Source organism: Ambystoma mexicanum, chromosome 9 (assembly GCF_040938575.1).
Source record: "Ambystoma mexicanum isolate Mex_15411 chromosome 9, UKY_AmexF1_1, whole genome shotgun sequence".
Taxonomy (NCBI): Eukaryota; Metazoa; Chordata; class Amphibia; order Caudata; family Ambystomatidae; genus Ambystoma; species Ambystoma mexicanum.
Window position 1 is genome coordinate 908,209,277 of NC_090931.1, and position 12,247 is coordinate 908,221,523.

At 45.5% G+C, this 12,247-nt stretch overlaps 1 protein-coding gene across 2 annotated transcripts in view; it reads right to left on the reverse strand.

Annotated features, from left to right (window-relative positions):
* COL6A2 (collagen type VI alpha 2 chain) overlaps window positions 1–12,247 on the reverse strand; it is a 95,054-nt gene that overhangs the window by 11,861 nt on the left and 70,946 nt on the right. For both annotated transcript variants that reach the window (XM_069616047.1, XM_069616048.1), the window contains exons 25-27: window positions 11,371–11,523; window positions 10,219–10,671; window positions 9,728–9,766 (exon numbers count right to left, since the gene is read on the reverse strand). In XM_069616047.1, the coding sequence (XP_069472148.1) occupies window positions 9,728–9,766; window positions 10,219–10,671; window positions 11,371–11,523 (645 nt within the window). The remainder of the gene's footprint in view (window positions 1–9,727; window positions 9,767–10,218; window positions 10,672–11,370; window positions 11,524–12,247) is intronic.

Consider the following 12,247-nt stretch of genomic DNA (forward strand, 5'->3'; position numbering starts at 1 on the left):
AAAACGATGAGTATACATACGAGTCTTGTGACTTTTTGTTAGAGTGGGGCATCCATGTGGACCAATGGACAGTGATTTTTCTTCAGTCGCCCAAGAAACAGCTCACAGGAACAAGAATGTTGTGCTGAATATGTGTCTGTTATTTTCCTTTTGTCTCTTTTGTGCTTGTCTTTGTTTAGGTGTAATGGGAACTGTGGGAATTGGAGAGGGTAGGAATGTAAACGTTTTTGTTAGTAATGTAGGGTCTCATGACATAATAATGCCCAGAGGAAAAAGGGATATTGAGTAAAGAAATATTGAAAATGAAGGGGTCGGTGTGGATAGTACCGTGGATGTGGGTTTGCCTCAGATAATATATGATATAGTGACATGAGAAGGGTGGGGAGAGAAAGGTCTGCAGATTCTTGTCATATCTGCTTGCTTATCCCCCACACTTCTGACATTCCCAGAATGTTTATTTCAAGCAAAGTGTCACCAAAGATAGCATACCGTTTAGTGCACTTAGCTTAATGCAGAGTACAAGGGCAATTTAAAGCACAGTCAGTCCAGGCATCGATCATATCTGTTGATGAAAATGAGTGTGTGAAGAAAAAAGGAGCACGAAAATGTACGCTGTAACCAGAGACCAAAATTGAAAATCGAAGGTTCTGTTTTTTCATATAACTGATGGGAGCAGGGGGTAATGAGTTGCAGACCAGGAATAATGAGGGAGGCTCAGTGAAGCAGTGGCACAGATTAATGATGATTGCACTGAGACATGAATCTGTATGTGAAATGTTTGTGTGGCTCAAGGAGTCAGAGAAACCTGTTAAGATCCAGTTACTTACACATTTTTCTCTGTGTTTTACGAGTGTCGGCACGAACACGAACTGTATTCAAGTCCTTTGTATTGCTGATCTTGCTGGAGGGATGTCTGCACTGCTTGATCTTTACAAGTCTTGCAGGCCCTTTGCATATCTCCAACTTCCTCCAGCTTGGTAGGGAGTGTGCAGTATAATCACACTGCACTCCCCAATCGTGGTAGTGCCTGAAGCCCATTTGGCAGTCTCAGGTACATTGCCTCGAGCCACCTCTGTACCTTTTTTGTCCCCTGCACCACTTGCATACCTTTATTTCATCTAATGTGAATTAGCTTAAGACTCTGAATGGACATGACAGAATAGAACTTTTGAGAAGACATAAGCGAAGAAACGATCTGTCATCAAGTTCTTCAGAGGCATTAAAGAACATTCCAGAAAGGTTCCATCTCTTCAGCAGGGCCAAAATGGTCTAAGCTTCCCAGGTATGAGTTATTCCTTTTCATGAACCACTCAGAATGTGTGTTCAGTCGATAAAGGAAGAAATGAGAGCCTTGCGTATTATGACATTGCTGAACCGCTACACCCTTGACCATCTGGAAGCTATGCAAGGCAGGGACTTTCCCAAAATAGGGAGTATGTGTTGCATGTACGTGTCCCCCCCCAATGATTTGGATAATGGGACCATATCCCAAACAATCGGAGCGCTATACAATCTTAGAGTGGTCATGGAGAAGGAGGCCTGGATTGAAGATTATACTTGGATAAACTCATTATTCTCCTGGATGACCTCCTGGATGAGCACAACTGTGAAGATACGCATACCTATTTTTTTCTTTTTGCTTATCATTTTCTGTTCCTGCCAGGTACTCGTGAGATGCTGTTCTGCCAAACTACCTAGAACAGCTGCGATGATGTCAGTTCCTCTGTCTACTGGGTAGGGCCACTTCCATCTCAAATCATACAGGCACACATACTGAGTCAGTGATGAATCCAGGGTTAATTGGGCCTTCTGGTTCATTTTGTGTCCTTCACCTGATTTGGGTAACTATTTTGAGCATTAGGTAGATTGCGGAAATGGTGGATGGATGCGTTTGTCTTGTACGCTGGAGAAGCATGCCCGAAGTGGGAAGAGCATGCAGGATGTTTGCAGTGTTTGAGTTTCCCAAGAAGATTTTTTGAAAGAGCGAGAATTAGATTTAGTAGTTAATGAATTATCTAAAGGGGGGAATGTTAGGATGCAGCTTTCAAGTCCAAACGTAGGGAAGAGGTTCAAGTGTGCACATCGTAGTAGAACAATGGTGTGTCTAGGTTAGATGCAATGTTAACGCAATGTTGCAATTTAACATGTGCTCAGTGTAGGTAAATGGATTGGGATATGTGTTACTATAAGTGTTACATTGTATTTAGTTTGGATACATTTTATATTTGTATTACATAGCAACATAATAGAAGTCATGGGGACACAATTCAATTGTGCAAAGTACAACATATAGTGCTTAGAGTGGGAAGTTAGGAGCTTTATGCATGCGAGAAAGAGAAGTCTGTGATGGGAAAGCCACTGTGAGAGGTGCGGTAGTCCTGAACAATGTACCTGTGGGATTTGATAATGGTTTAGATGGGAGATATGTTTAGGGATATTAGGGGAGTATGGGGTTCATAGTGAGTACATGGAAATATCACAGCTCACCATTCCCACATAGCTGGGTTTCGTGTATGCTGGATATGTGGATACAGGGAACAAATCTTCCTGGGAGAATGGAGTCTTGTTTTTAAGTCTGGCTAAATGGTGAGTCAAATTGAGCCGAATTCAGGTTAGTTAATAAAACACATGGAAGGGGTGTTGGCGGACAGAGTTTTCTGGTGGTTTATGGGTTTTGTTTGGGCTCTCAGGAAGATAAGCAGGACGTGAGCTGGGAGCTTTATGATCTGAGATGGTCACAAATAAGGTGACATGAAGGAATCCAGAAGGAATAACATGTGATGCCAGCGTGACTGGGACGATAAGATGTTTATTGCTTGATCAAAGACATGGTTGTTTGTTTCGTTATGCAGTCTTTCCATCGAATTTATTTCCATCGAATCATTATCCATCGAAATGTATTAAATGAAAAGCTTTTCCATCGAAAAGCATATTAATTGAATGCATTTCGATGGATTTCCAACTCAAACATACCTTTAAAATAGATGTATGGATGTTTGGGTTGGAAATTCAATGGAAAGGGTTAATTCTGTTGGTAATTCATGGGTTGAGGAATGGGGGTTGGTGGGGGGATTAGAGAGAGGGGACCCCTTGTAGGTGGGGGTTTTTGGGGAGACCCCCCAATAAGGACCAAAACATGTAGAGGGAGCTGTCCAGTGCTGAAATACATTATAGATTTCAGCACTGGACAAGGGTTAATTTTTGAAAATTGGGGTTGGGGGGATTAGGGAGAGGGACCCCTGGGAGTTGGGAGGGTTTGGGGGAACCCTCCCCCAATAAACACCAGAAATGTTAGAAGGAGCTGTCCAGTGCTGAAACACAATATAGATTTCAGCACTGGGCAAGGGTTACATTTTTTAAATGGGGGGGTGGGTTGGGGGTTTGGGGGGGACCCCACTATAAACAATAAACACCACAAGTTAGAGGAAGTTGGCCAGTGCTGAACTACTTTATAGATTCCAGCCCTGGACAGCTCCCTGTAACATTAAAACGTTATGCATGTTTCATAGACTTTCCATGCAAAAAATGTAAAGTGTTTATATAACGAAACACTATTTGATGAAACGGTTTTGATGCACTTTATGTATGGGAATTCTATGAAACATCTTTCAATGGAAATGATTCGATGGAACAAACCATTGATGGAAAAATTTCGATGGAAAGACGTAACCGTTTTGTTTCTCTCCCTCCTCTTGGTTGAAGTGTTCTTGTAAAAGTCTCACACAGCACATACTGGGTGAAAGGTTTCCTACGAAATGGGACAAGTCATGAATTGAATTGTTTTTAGATAATAAGGAAATTATGTTTAGGATGCCATGATTAATTATGGAAAAAACATGTATTTGGGGAAGGGGATTGTGTTTTGTCAATGTGTCCAATAGGGTAAGAGATCATGGGGGGATTAGATTTCCTTGTACAGGGTTAGCCAATGGGATTTTGGGGGATGATGTTTTAACAGAATGTGTGCGACTATGTAAAGTGTTCAATTGTGTATTAAAGCTGCAATGTTGTAGAGCACTGGAAGAAACTGTTAGTTTTCAGCTTCACAAGGCTGACTAATCCCCTTTTTGCTCTCTTGACAAAGTGAACTGACTCTGTTGGAGCTTTTATTTCCGCACTGGATTTTGTAGTCACATTCCTACAAACCTTTGGACTTCAACTCCCACCAGCCCTAGGCAGCATTATCAGTGCAGAGGAATCATGTGACTTGTAGATGCAGCGTATCAGGAAATAGGTGGCGTGTAGCGTGTGGGGGTGTTTTCGCAATAGCACTAACTGAAAGCGCTCACATCCAGGAGCAATAAAATGATCTGGGACTGGAACATCCATCAATGCAGGAGAGGCTAATTCTCAAAATGGTAATAACGTAATAAAAGAAGTGCCGTCTGCTAGGATAATTAGAATGGAAACATAGAAATAACCCAGTGAAAATAAGTTGCTCAAGGCATCTCCGAGAATACTAGTTGGCATAGTGGTACGATGCCATTGTAGAGTGCACAGCAATGATGGGACTAATGTCAGGCCAGTGGCACTAAATGGACTAGACAGAGGGTCAAGCCACATCTCCATCAAGAGGAACCTAACATACAAATAGGCATCAGTGACATTTGTGTAATGTACTGTCTGAAAGCCAAGATTGTGGGGAAGACCCCTCATCCCAGCCGGGCGTGCTCTGGCAGTGCCCCCCAGAGACCATGACAGCAGGCAAACGGGAACCGGGATAGCAGTGGGGGAGCAGTGGTCAATGACTCAGCACATCTGAGTCTTTGACTCGGAAAAAGGCTCTCTGCAGTATTACACTGCCTTCTGCCTGGTTCTGGCTGCTTACTGCACTATAGTTGTGGGCATTATGCAATGAAGATGGTGGTTAGGAGGATGGGCTGTTGTAAACTAGCTTTCAAAATCCAAAGGGTACATCCTGGCATGCCACAGTCTGGTAAAACATATCCTGATAACGTTCCATGTCACTTCGCAAACAGTAATTACTGCATGGTACTTTACCACGCATAATTACTTCTACATTTTTCAACAATTTTTATTTTATTTTTAAGGGGTTCCTCCATGCCCCTCCCTCCCCTTACCTTCATTACTGCCCCTCCCGAATCATTCCCTCCAACCCACTACCCACAAATACCTATATTTTTTTCGATTACATTTCGAAGTAATGACTTTGTGGTAAAGTACCACAAAGTAATTACTGTTGGCGAAACAACGGCATACCCCTGATAGAGCACAGCCTGGGAGTGTTGAGTGAAGGTGAGCCCACAGTGCAGGGGTCACAGTTCGGAAGACTATCATTTGAGAGCCCATAGTTTTGAGGGTATCAGTGTGCGAAGTTAGTCCACCAATATGTGACTAGAAAAATAGATCTGTGATTATGATGTGCCTATTGCAATGTCTAACTAGAATATGCACCTGCCTGAGAGGTCATCATTATTTGTGGCGAGGTTTTAGCAGACAATGCTGTTGCGTGTTGAAACCATTGTGCAGCGCGTGGCTGTGCACAAGGAAGAGGAACCAGAATCCTATGCTTGTAAGAGTGGAACGGCCAGTGATGGAATGAGGAAAGCTGGTGGATAACACTGCTGCAGACCCAATCCTAGTTACTTTCTTTTGGCCCCAATATGGTGGACATTGGTTTTCTTTCATTCTAAATCTGTTTGGAGGAGTATTGGCGGTTTAAGAACGATGGTAAGTACTGTTGATAGTTACCTCAGTACGTTTGTGAGAGAGACATGCCAGATGCACAATTGCCTCTCAAAATCCTGCACAAAAGTGTGATCTTAGTAGTTGAGTGTGTTGCAAAGTAGAAACCCCATTCTCTTGAGGTTGTGTAATCCCTCTGGCTAGGCCATGGCTCATTTTGTCTTGCTGATGCTTGTAGACCATTTGAAGACTCAGTGAATACTGTGACTCCTTGATGGACTCTCTAAAGGTAATCTTTTTAGTTAGATGCAACTCAGGGACATTATTAGCTGACATAACCCAGTCTAATGAATTATTTTCCACAGGGTTTATCTATATTCTTGGCAGATTACTGCTGCATTACATACATGCTTCTTTCCTGTCCACATTAGACGGCCTGGGTTTGTGTATTTACCAACTCAATGAGTGTCTAGTCTATTTTTGTATCTTTATAGAAGCTGCTCATGGAAGAAGCTGGGCCACAGGAAGCCAGAGCAGCGGAACCATAAATCAGCATTGCATTCTGGGGGTGGACATTACTTGACTTGCCTAGTGCCCAACCCGCTTCTGTGCATTGTTCGCCTTTGACATCTATATATATGAACTTGAGGTCCTAGCTCTATATTTCGTTACGAAAACCCCTATGAGAACCTTTCGACGAACTCCAGAGCAAGTGCTGAGTAGTACTGAACCATATCGTTTGGCTGAATTGGAATATATGACCTAGAATATATGTGCCTGTGCAATGAGAAAACTCACTCTCATCTGGGGTTCCGATTAAGGGTGTTTTTCGAAATTTTATGACTCCTACTAGTGAATGGGAGTTCAGAGTTAGTTTGTAATGAGGAACAATGTGTGGGCCTCCTAGTGGAAAGACTGAGTAGTGCATTCTAAAGAAGACAGCCGGAACAGTGCCTTGAGCCAAACTGTAGGCAAAGGCACCCTTTTGTGGTTTCCTCTATCCTTTGCACCCCTTGCACTGGGGAGAGCAAGCAGATGCAGACTGAGATGCTTCGTAAGGTAGTGATATTTGCATAAAACCAGTTGAGGCCTTTCCTGTCGCATGAGAATCGGGCAACAATTGCATGGGCGATTATTGGAGCTAAACTAGATTACGGCTCCAGCTTGCTACATGGAGTAAGCAAAGGAGAGATGATGAGTCTCCAGATCACGCAAAACAATGCAGTGAGAGCAGATGAGGGATTGAAAAGGAATGACCATGTCTCGGAAGCCAGGAGAGCACTGCATTGGCTGCCCATGGCTAGCAGGATATCCTTTCATCTTCTGTGCATTACTCATAAATGCCTGTGTGGAGTCAGTCCGGCTTACCTATCTAACTGTATTTCTTGGTTACCGTCTCCAAGAACACTGAGGTCCAACAATGTGGGTCTCCTCCAAACTCCTTGGGCAATGCTTTACATGGTAGCCCAGGGTACTTTTTGTGTTGCTGCACCTAGTATTTGAAATGCTCTTCCTCCAGATCTGAGACTGTGTCAATCCATTGGAGGTTTCAAAGCTGGACTAACGATGTTGTTGTTCTGCTGATTTTGGATCTTACTTCTTACTAAAGCTGCCTGTGCTGCTGCAGGCCACGTGTGCCATGCAGTGGAACAAGCCTGTAGTTCCTGCACAAGTATACACTAGAGGCCATTCATGGTTCCCCGATGTCCATGCCATTTCTAGCAATACTTTGTAAGTTTTGTTTTAACCTTCAACTTCCACAGGAAGCCATTTTACAATGATTTCCCTTTCTGAAAGCTGTATCCTCCGACTGTGATGTCATGACAGAGGATTACGGAATTCATACTCAACTACTGACGTGACAGCAGGGGAGTACCGCGGTTTCGCTGCCAGGTATCATGTGTGTCTACTTGTTGGGTTGCTGTGGGGTATGGAGAGGTGGGATCTGGTATTACTAGTGATGCATAGAATTGCCTCAAGTCTCCCCTCTACACCCCTTGCAATGCTGGTTATGGGGATAGTGAATTGGATTTTAAAGGAATGTGGGGTGTGTGAGGTGGCTGCATATGCAGCATAAACTACTGTGTGTGAACGTGTGGTTACACGTGGCATCAGAGACAACAATGGCTTTGTGTCCATTGTCCTGAAGAAGTCACTCATAACCCCTGGATGGAATATGTCATTGTGGTTGATATCTACCCATCTGTAGTTTGCCCTCAAAATATCTGATACAGTGGGAATCTCCTGGTTCTAATTTCCTGTTCCTCTATCGTTCCCCTCAGCTTTAATCTGGCAAACAAACAATGGTGCATAATAGCTCATCCACACCCAATGCACACCATCATCCACTGCACACAGCACAGATAGGAAACTGACTACTGGGCATGCAGGCACGGGAAGCAAAACACACGGAGCCACTGACTGCATAACATAGGGAAACATTGAATCCAGCAAACAGGAAACACACACTCTCTGTAGGGCACAGGGGGATCATGAATGCGGGTTGTAGGGACTCGCTGGCTGCAGAACCCAAGGACACAAGAATGCAGAGACTGCAGAAGACAGGTATACGCTGACTGCGGGGCAGGTGGACACACTAAATATAGGCCAGAGGTAGGTAGCTCCTGCAGGGCTCAGACACTGACTGCAGAACCGAGGGATACCCTGGATGCAGGGTGTAGGGAAAAGCTGGTGCCAGGAGACACTGACTCCGTGACAGCTGATGACAGACTGCAGGACTTGTGGTGGCGCTGGCTGCAGGACACAGGAGCACACTGAATGTAGGACAGATAACAGTGAACATAGCATGCAGGTTCCCAGACACCAGGAGACAGAAAGAGAATGACGTCAGGACACAGGGAGAGAATGACTGAAAGTCACAAGACAACACTGGCTGAAGGTCTTGTGGTGAAACCAGGGTATTCTGGCTGCTGGGCACCATGGTTGCCTGACTGCTTAGAGACTGACTGCAGGGCACAGGGGCAGTGATAGATAGATTGGGAACCTCGAGAGTAGGGCACAGGGAGACACGGAGTGCAGATCAGGAGGGGAGGGGGTGCCTATTGGACAGAGGGAGACGCCGACTGCTGGACACTGATAGACACTGACTGCAACCTATGACAGGGAAATACTAACTGCAGGACATATGTTTGCACTGCCTGCAGGACACAAGGAGACACTGGCTGCTGGACACTGGATGACACTGGACACTGGCAGACACTGACTGCAACCTTTGGCAGGGAGACTCTAACTGCAAGGCCTAGGTGTGCACTGCCTGTTGGACACAGGGAGACACTGAATGCTGGACACTGTATGACATTGGACACTGGCAGACACTGACTGCACTCTATGGCAGGGAGAGACTAACTGCAGGACATAGGTGTGCACTGCCTGCAGGACACAGGGAGCCACTGCCTGCTGGACACTGGACGACACTGACTGCAACCTATGAAAGGGATAGACTAACTGCAGGACATATGTTTGCACTGCCTGCAGGACACAGGGACACACTGACTGCTCGACACTGGATGACACAGGACACTGGCAGACACTGACTGCAACCTTTGGCAGGGAGACTCTAACTGCAAGGCCTAGGTGTGCACTGCCTGTTGGACACAGGGAGACACTGAATGCTGGACACTGTATGACATTGGACACTGGCAGACACTGACTGCACTCTATGGCAGGGAGAGACTAACTGCAGGACATAGGTGTGCACTGCCTGCAGGACACAGGGAGCCACTGCCTGCTGGACACTGGACGACACTGACTGCAACCTATGAAAGGGATAGACTAACTGCAGGACATATGTTTGCACTGCCTGCAGGACACAGGGACACACTGACTGCTCGACACTGGATGACACAGGACACTGGCAGACACCATGACTGGGAGACGCGGATCGCAAGACACAGGGAGATCCTGATTGCGGGACACAGTGAGTAACTGACTACAGGTGTGAATTAGGGAGACACTGACTAGAGGACTCAAGGAGAGGCTGTTGGCAGGACACAGTGTGAAGCTGATTGTGGGAAGTATAGAGACACTGACTGTGGACCACACAGAAAAGCATTTTTTTTACCTGTTTGGCAAGGAAGATCCGGGCAGACAATCTGAGGGTCTGTAATGGAAAAGAAACGGTGGTGGTTAAATAAAAAGGGAAAACAATATCAGTGTCCGGTACAACTGCACAACAAGCAATGCTCAGCAGTGAGCGGCTGGAGACAGGTCATGCTGCAGAGTGGTTGAAGTGTACGGAAAAAAGTAGTGGAACTATGTTCTCTGCCGGCCTGCCCCGCTCCCCACAAACCCTATCATCAAGCCCCCTCCCACGCGCAATCCAACCCTCCAAACAAGCCCATCTGCTGTTTAAGAGAAAGTTCAGGGCGCTGCACTGAACTGCAAGTTTCAACTTCTTCCTACACTTTTATTTTAAAACGAAACCATTCCGGAACGGTTAATTTTGAAAATAGATTGAAAGCAGAGGAGCACCGCTCCCAACCGCCCCCGCCCACTGTGACCAATGCTGAACACCAGCCCTCGAGAAGCAGCCAATGAAGAGCAGTATCAGACCTGGGCACAGCAGCTCCTCCATGCTGTCGATGAACTCCTCGGCCACGAGCTCGGAGAAGAGATTCATCTTCCTGACTCGTGAGGGGTCATTGCAGGAGATGGAGCTCAAGGTCTCGTCGTCCTGCTGCTTGTGGAACATGTCCCCGATGCCGATGGCATTGACAATGACATCGCCCTGGCAGAGTGCGTTCAGACCAGCATCTGGATCGCGAGGGTCGTGTCGCCCATCGGTGAGCACCACAGCGAACACCTTGGCCTTTTCCCGCTTGGTCTCTTTGATGAGCTTGTTGTAGGCGAACTGCAGGGCAGATGGTGTCCAGGTTCCACCCGCAATCCACTCGAGTCGCTTCACTGCCTCCTTGAAGCTGGACAGTGAGTCAATCCGGTCATCATTGAGTTGGATAGCTTCAAAGGTACCCTCATGACTGTACTGCACCACACCGACACGGGCACCTACAACAAATAAGGCCAATATTAGACCAGCAACAGGCCGGAGGGAAATCCAATCACACCTGGTCAAAGGTAGACCAACTGGATTAAAGCAGGCACTCACAAAACAACAAAGGCGATATCAAACCAAAGACACATAGGTGGTAAACCCCAAATCAACCACCTGCCGGATACTGTGTCAAGATCAGGCTACGGGATAAGGGAGGAAAACCAAATAATAACCGCTCAACACAAACACCTATAGGACAAAAACCAAGAACAAAACCATAATGCATCTTACTTACCTGTAGCAATAGTTTCATTGGCTATTGTATTCTATATATGTTCATGATTTACAATGTGCTGCAATTTAATGGGCATGGACATATGCTAAAGAGACTTTAGACTTAATAAAATAAAAATGATCATGGGCATTTACTTGAGGACAAGTATGTAATCAGACCCTTTCCCTGGAAATATTTAACACCTCTTGATTATTTTACTTTCTGCATGACAACAGCTCATTGTGAAAAACGTCTTTTACCTCCTGCACTGAGGGGTACAAGAGATTGGGAGGCCATCAAATGACTCTTTAAGCCACATAACTACTGGTAAAAGCGCCCCCCCTTTCCTTGTGCAGCTTGGCCCTTCTATAGATGAAGGCCCATCATTCTGATCTTTCAATCTCCTGCGTAACCCTCTAAACGCTGCCAAGAACATCACCTGTATCAGACTTGGGGTCTTTTGCAATGGATCCGAGTCTGCTGACCACGTTGATGACGAAGTTCTTCTCGAGGGAGAAGTTGGTGTAGCCAATGCTTTCAGAGCTGTCAATTATGAAAACAATGTCCAGAGCCCCACATCTCTTCTCACAGTCTGAGGAAAGAAAACAAGTAGAAAGTGTCACACTCCTGGGAGGAGAGCAAATAAGAAGAGGGCAGGGATGTAGAGAAGAGGTAAGGTTGAGTGGGAAATGAAGCCAGCAACACCGATAACAGAATCACCATGCCTCTAACCCTGAGAAAAGCAAACATTGACACTGAAACACCCAGCCAACCAGCAAACCCCCAGACCATCACACCATTAAAACAGAAACTCATTAGATTGGAAATTGAACGTAAGACACTGATCACACAATCTAAGATGGAGAAATCTCCTCATTTAATGTAAGCCCTGTATGCGCACATTCAGGCTTCTTCTCACATTGTTTAAAAAACACCATTGTCCACTCCATACTCAACAGGCCATCTCCTGGCCATTCCAATTCCTGCCTCATCTCCTTCCTCTTTCCTCTCAAACCTCCCAAAAGGTTTGTCTAGGGCAGACTTACCCAATACCTCACACTATTTCCTGAAATCTCTACCAGTCTGTTTTCTGTAAAAATGGACTCCACTGTGAAGGTTCTTCCTCGTGCCTCAAACACCATATCCTACATTTGTAGGACTGTTATTCCGCTCTAAGAGTCAGCCCTATAGAGTTACATCACTGCGGGGCACCAGACGTACCTCCACCTCCAGCATAAATCATCTGGACCTTGTTGATACATTTCATAGTGTTGACCATCACCCCCAGAACCATGCAGTGTTGGCTATTACTGTCC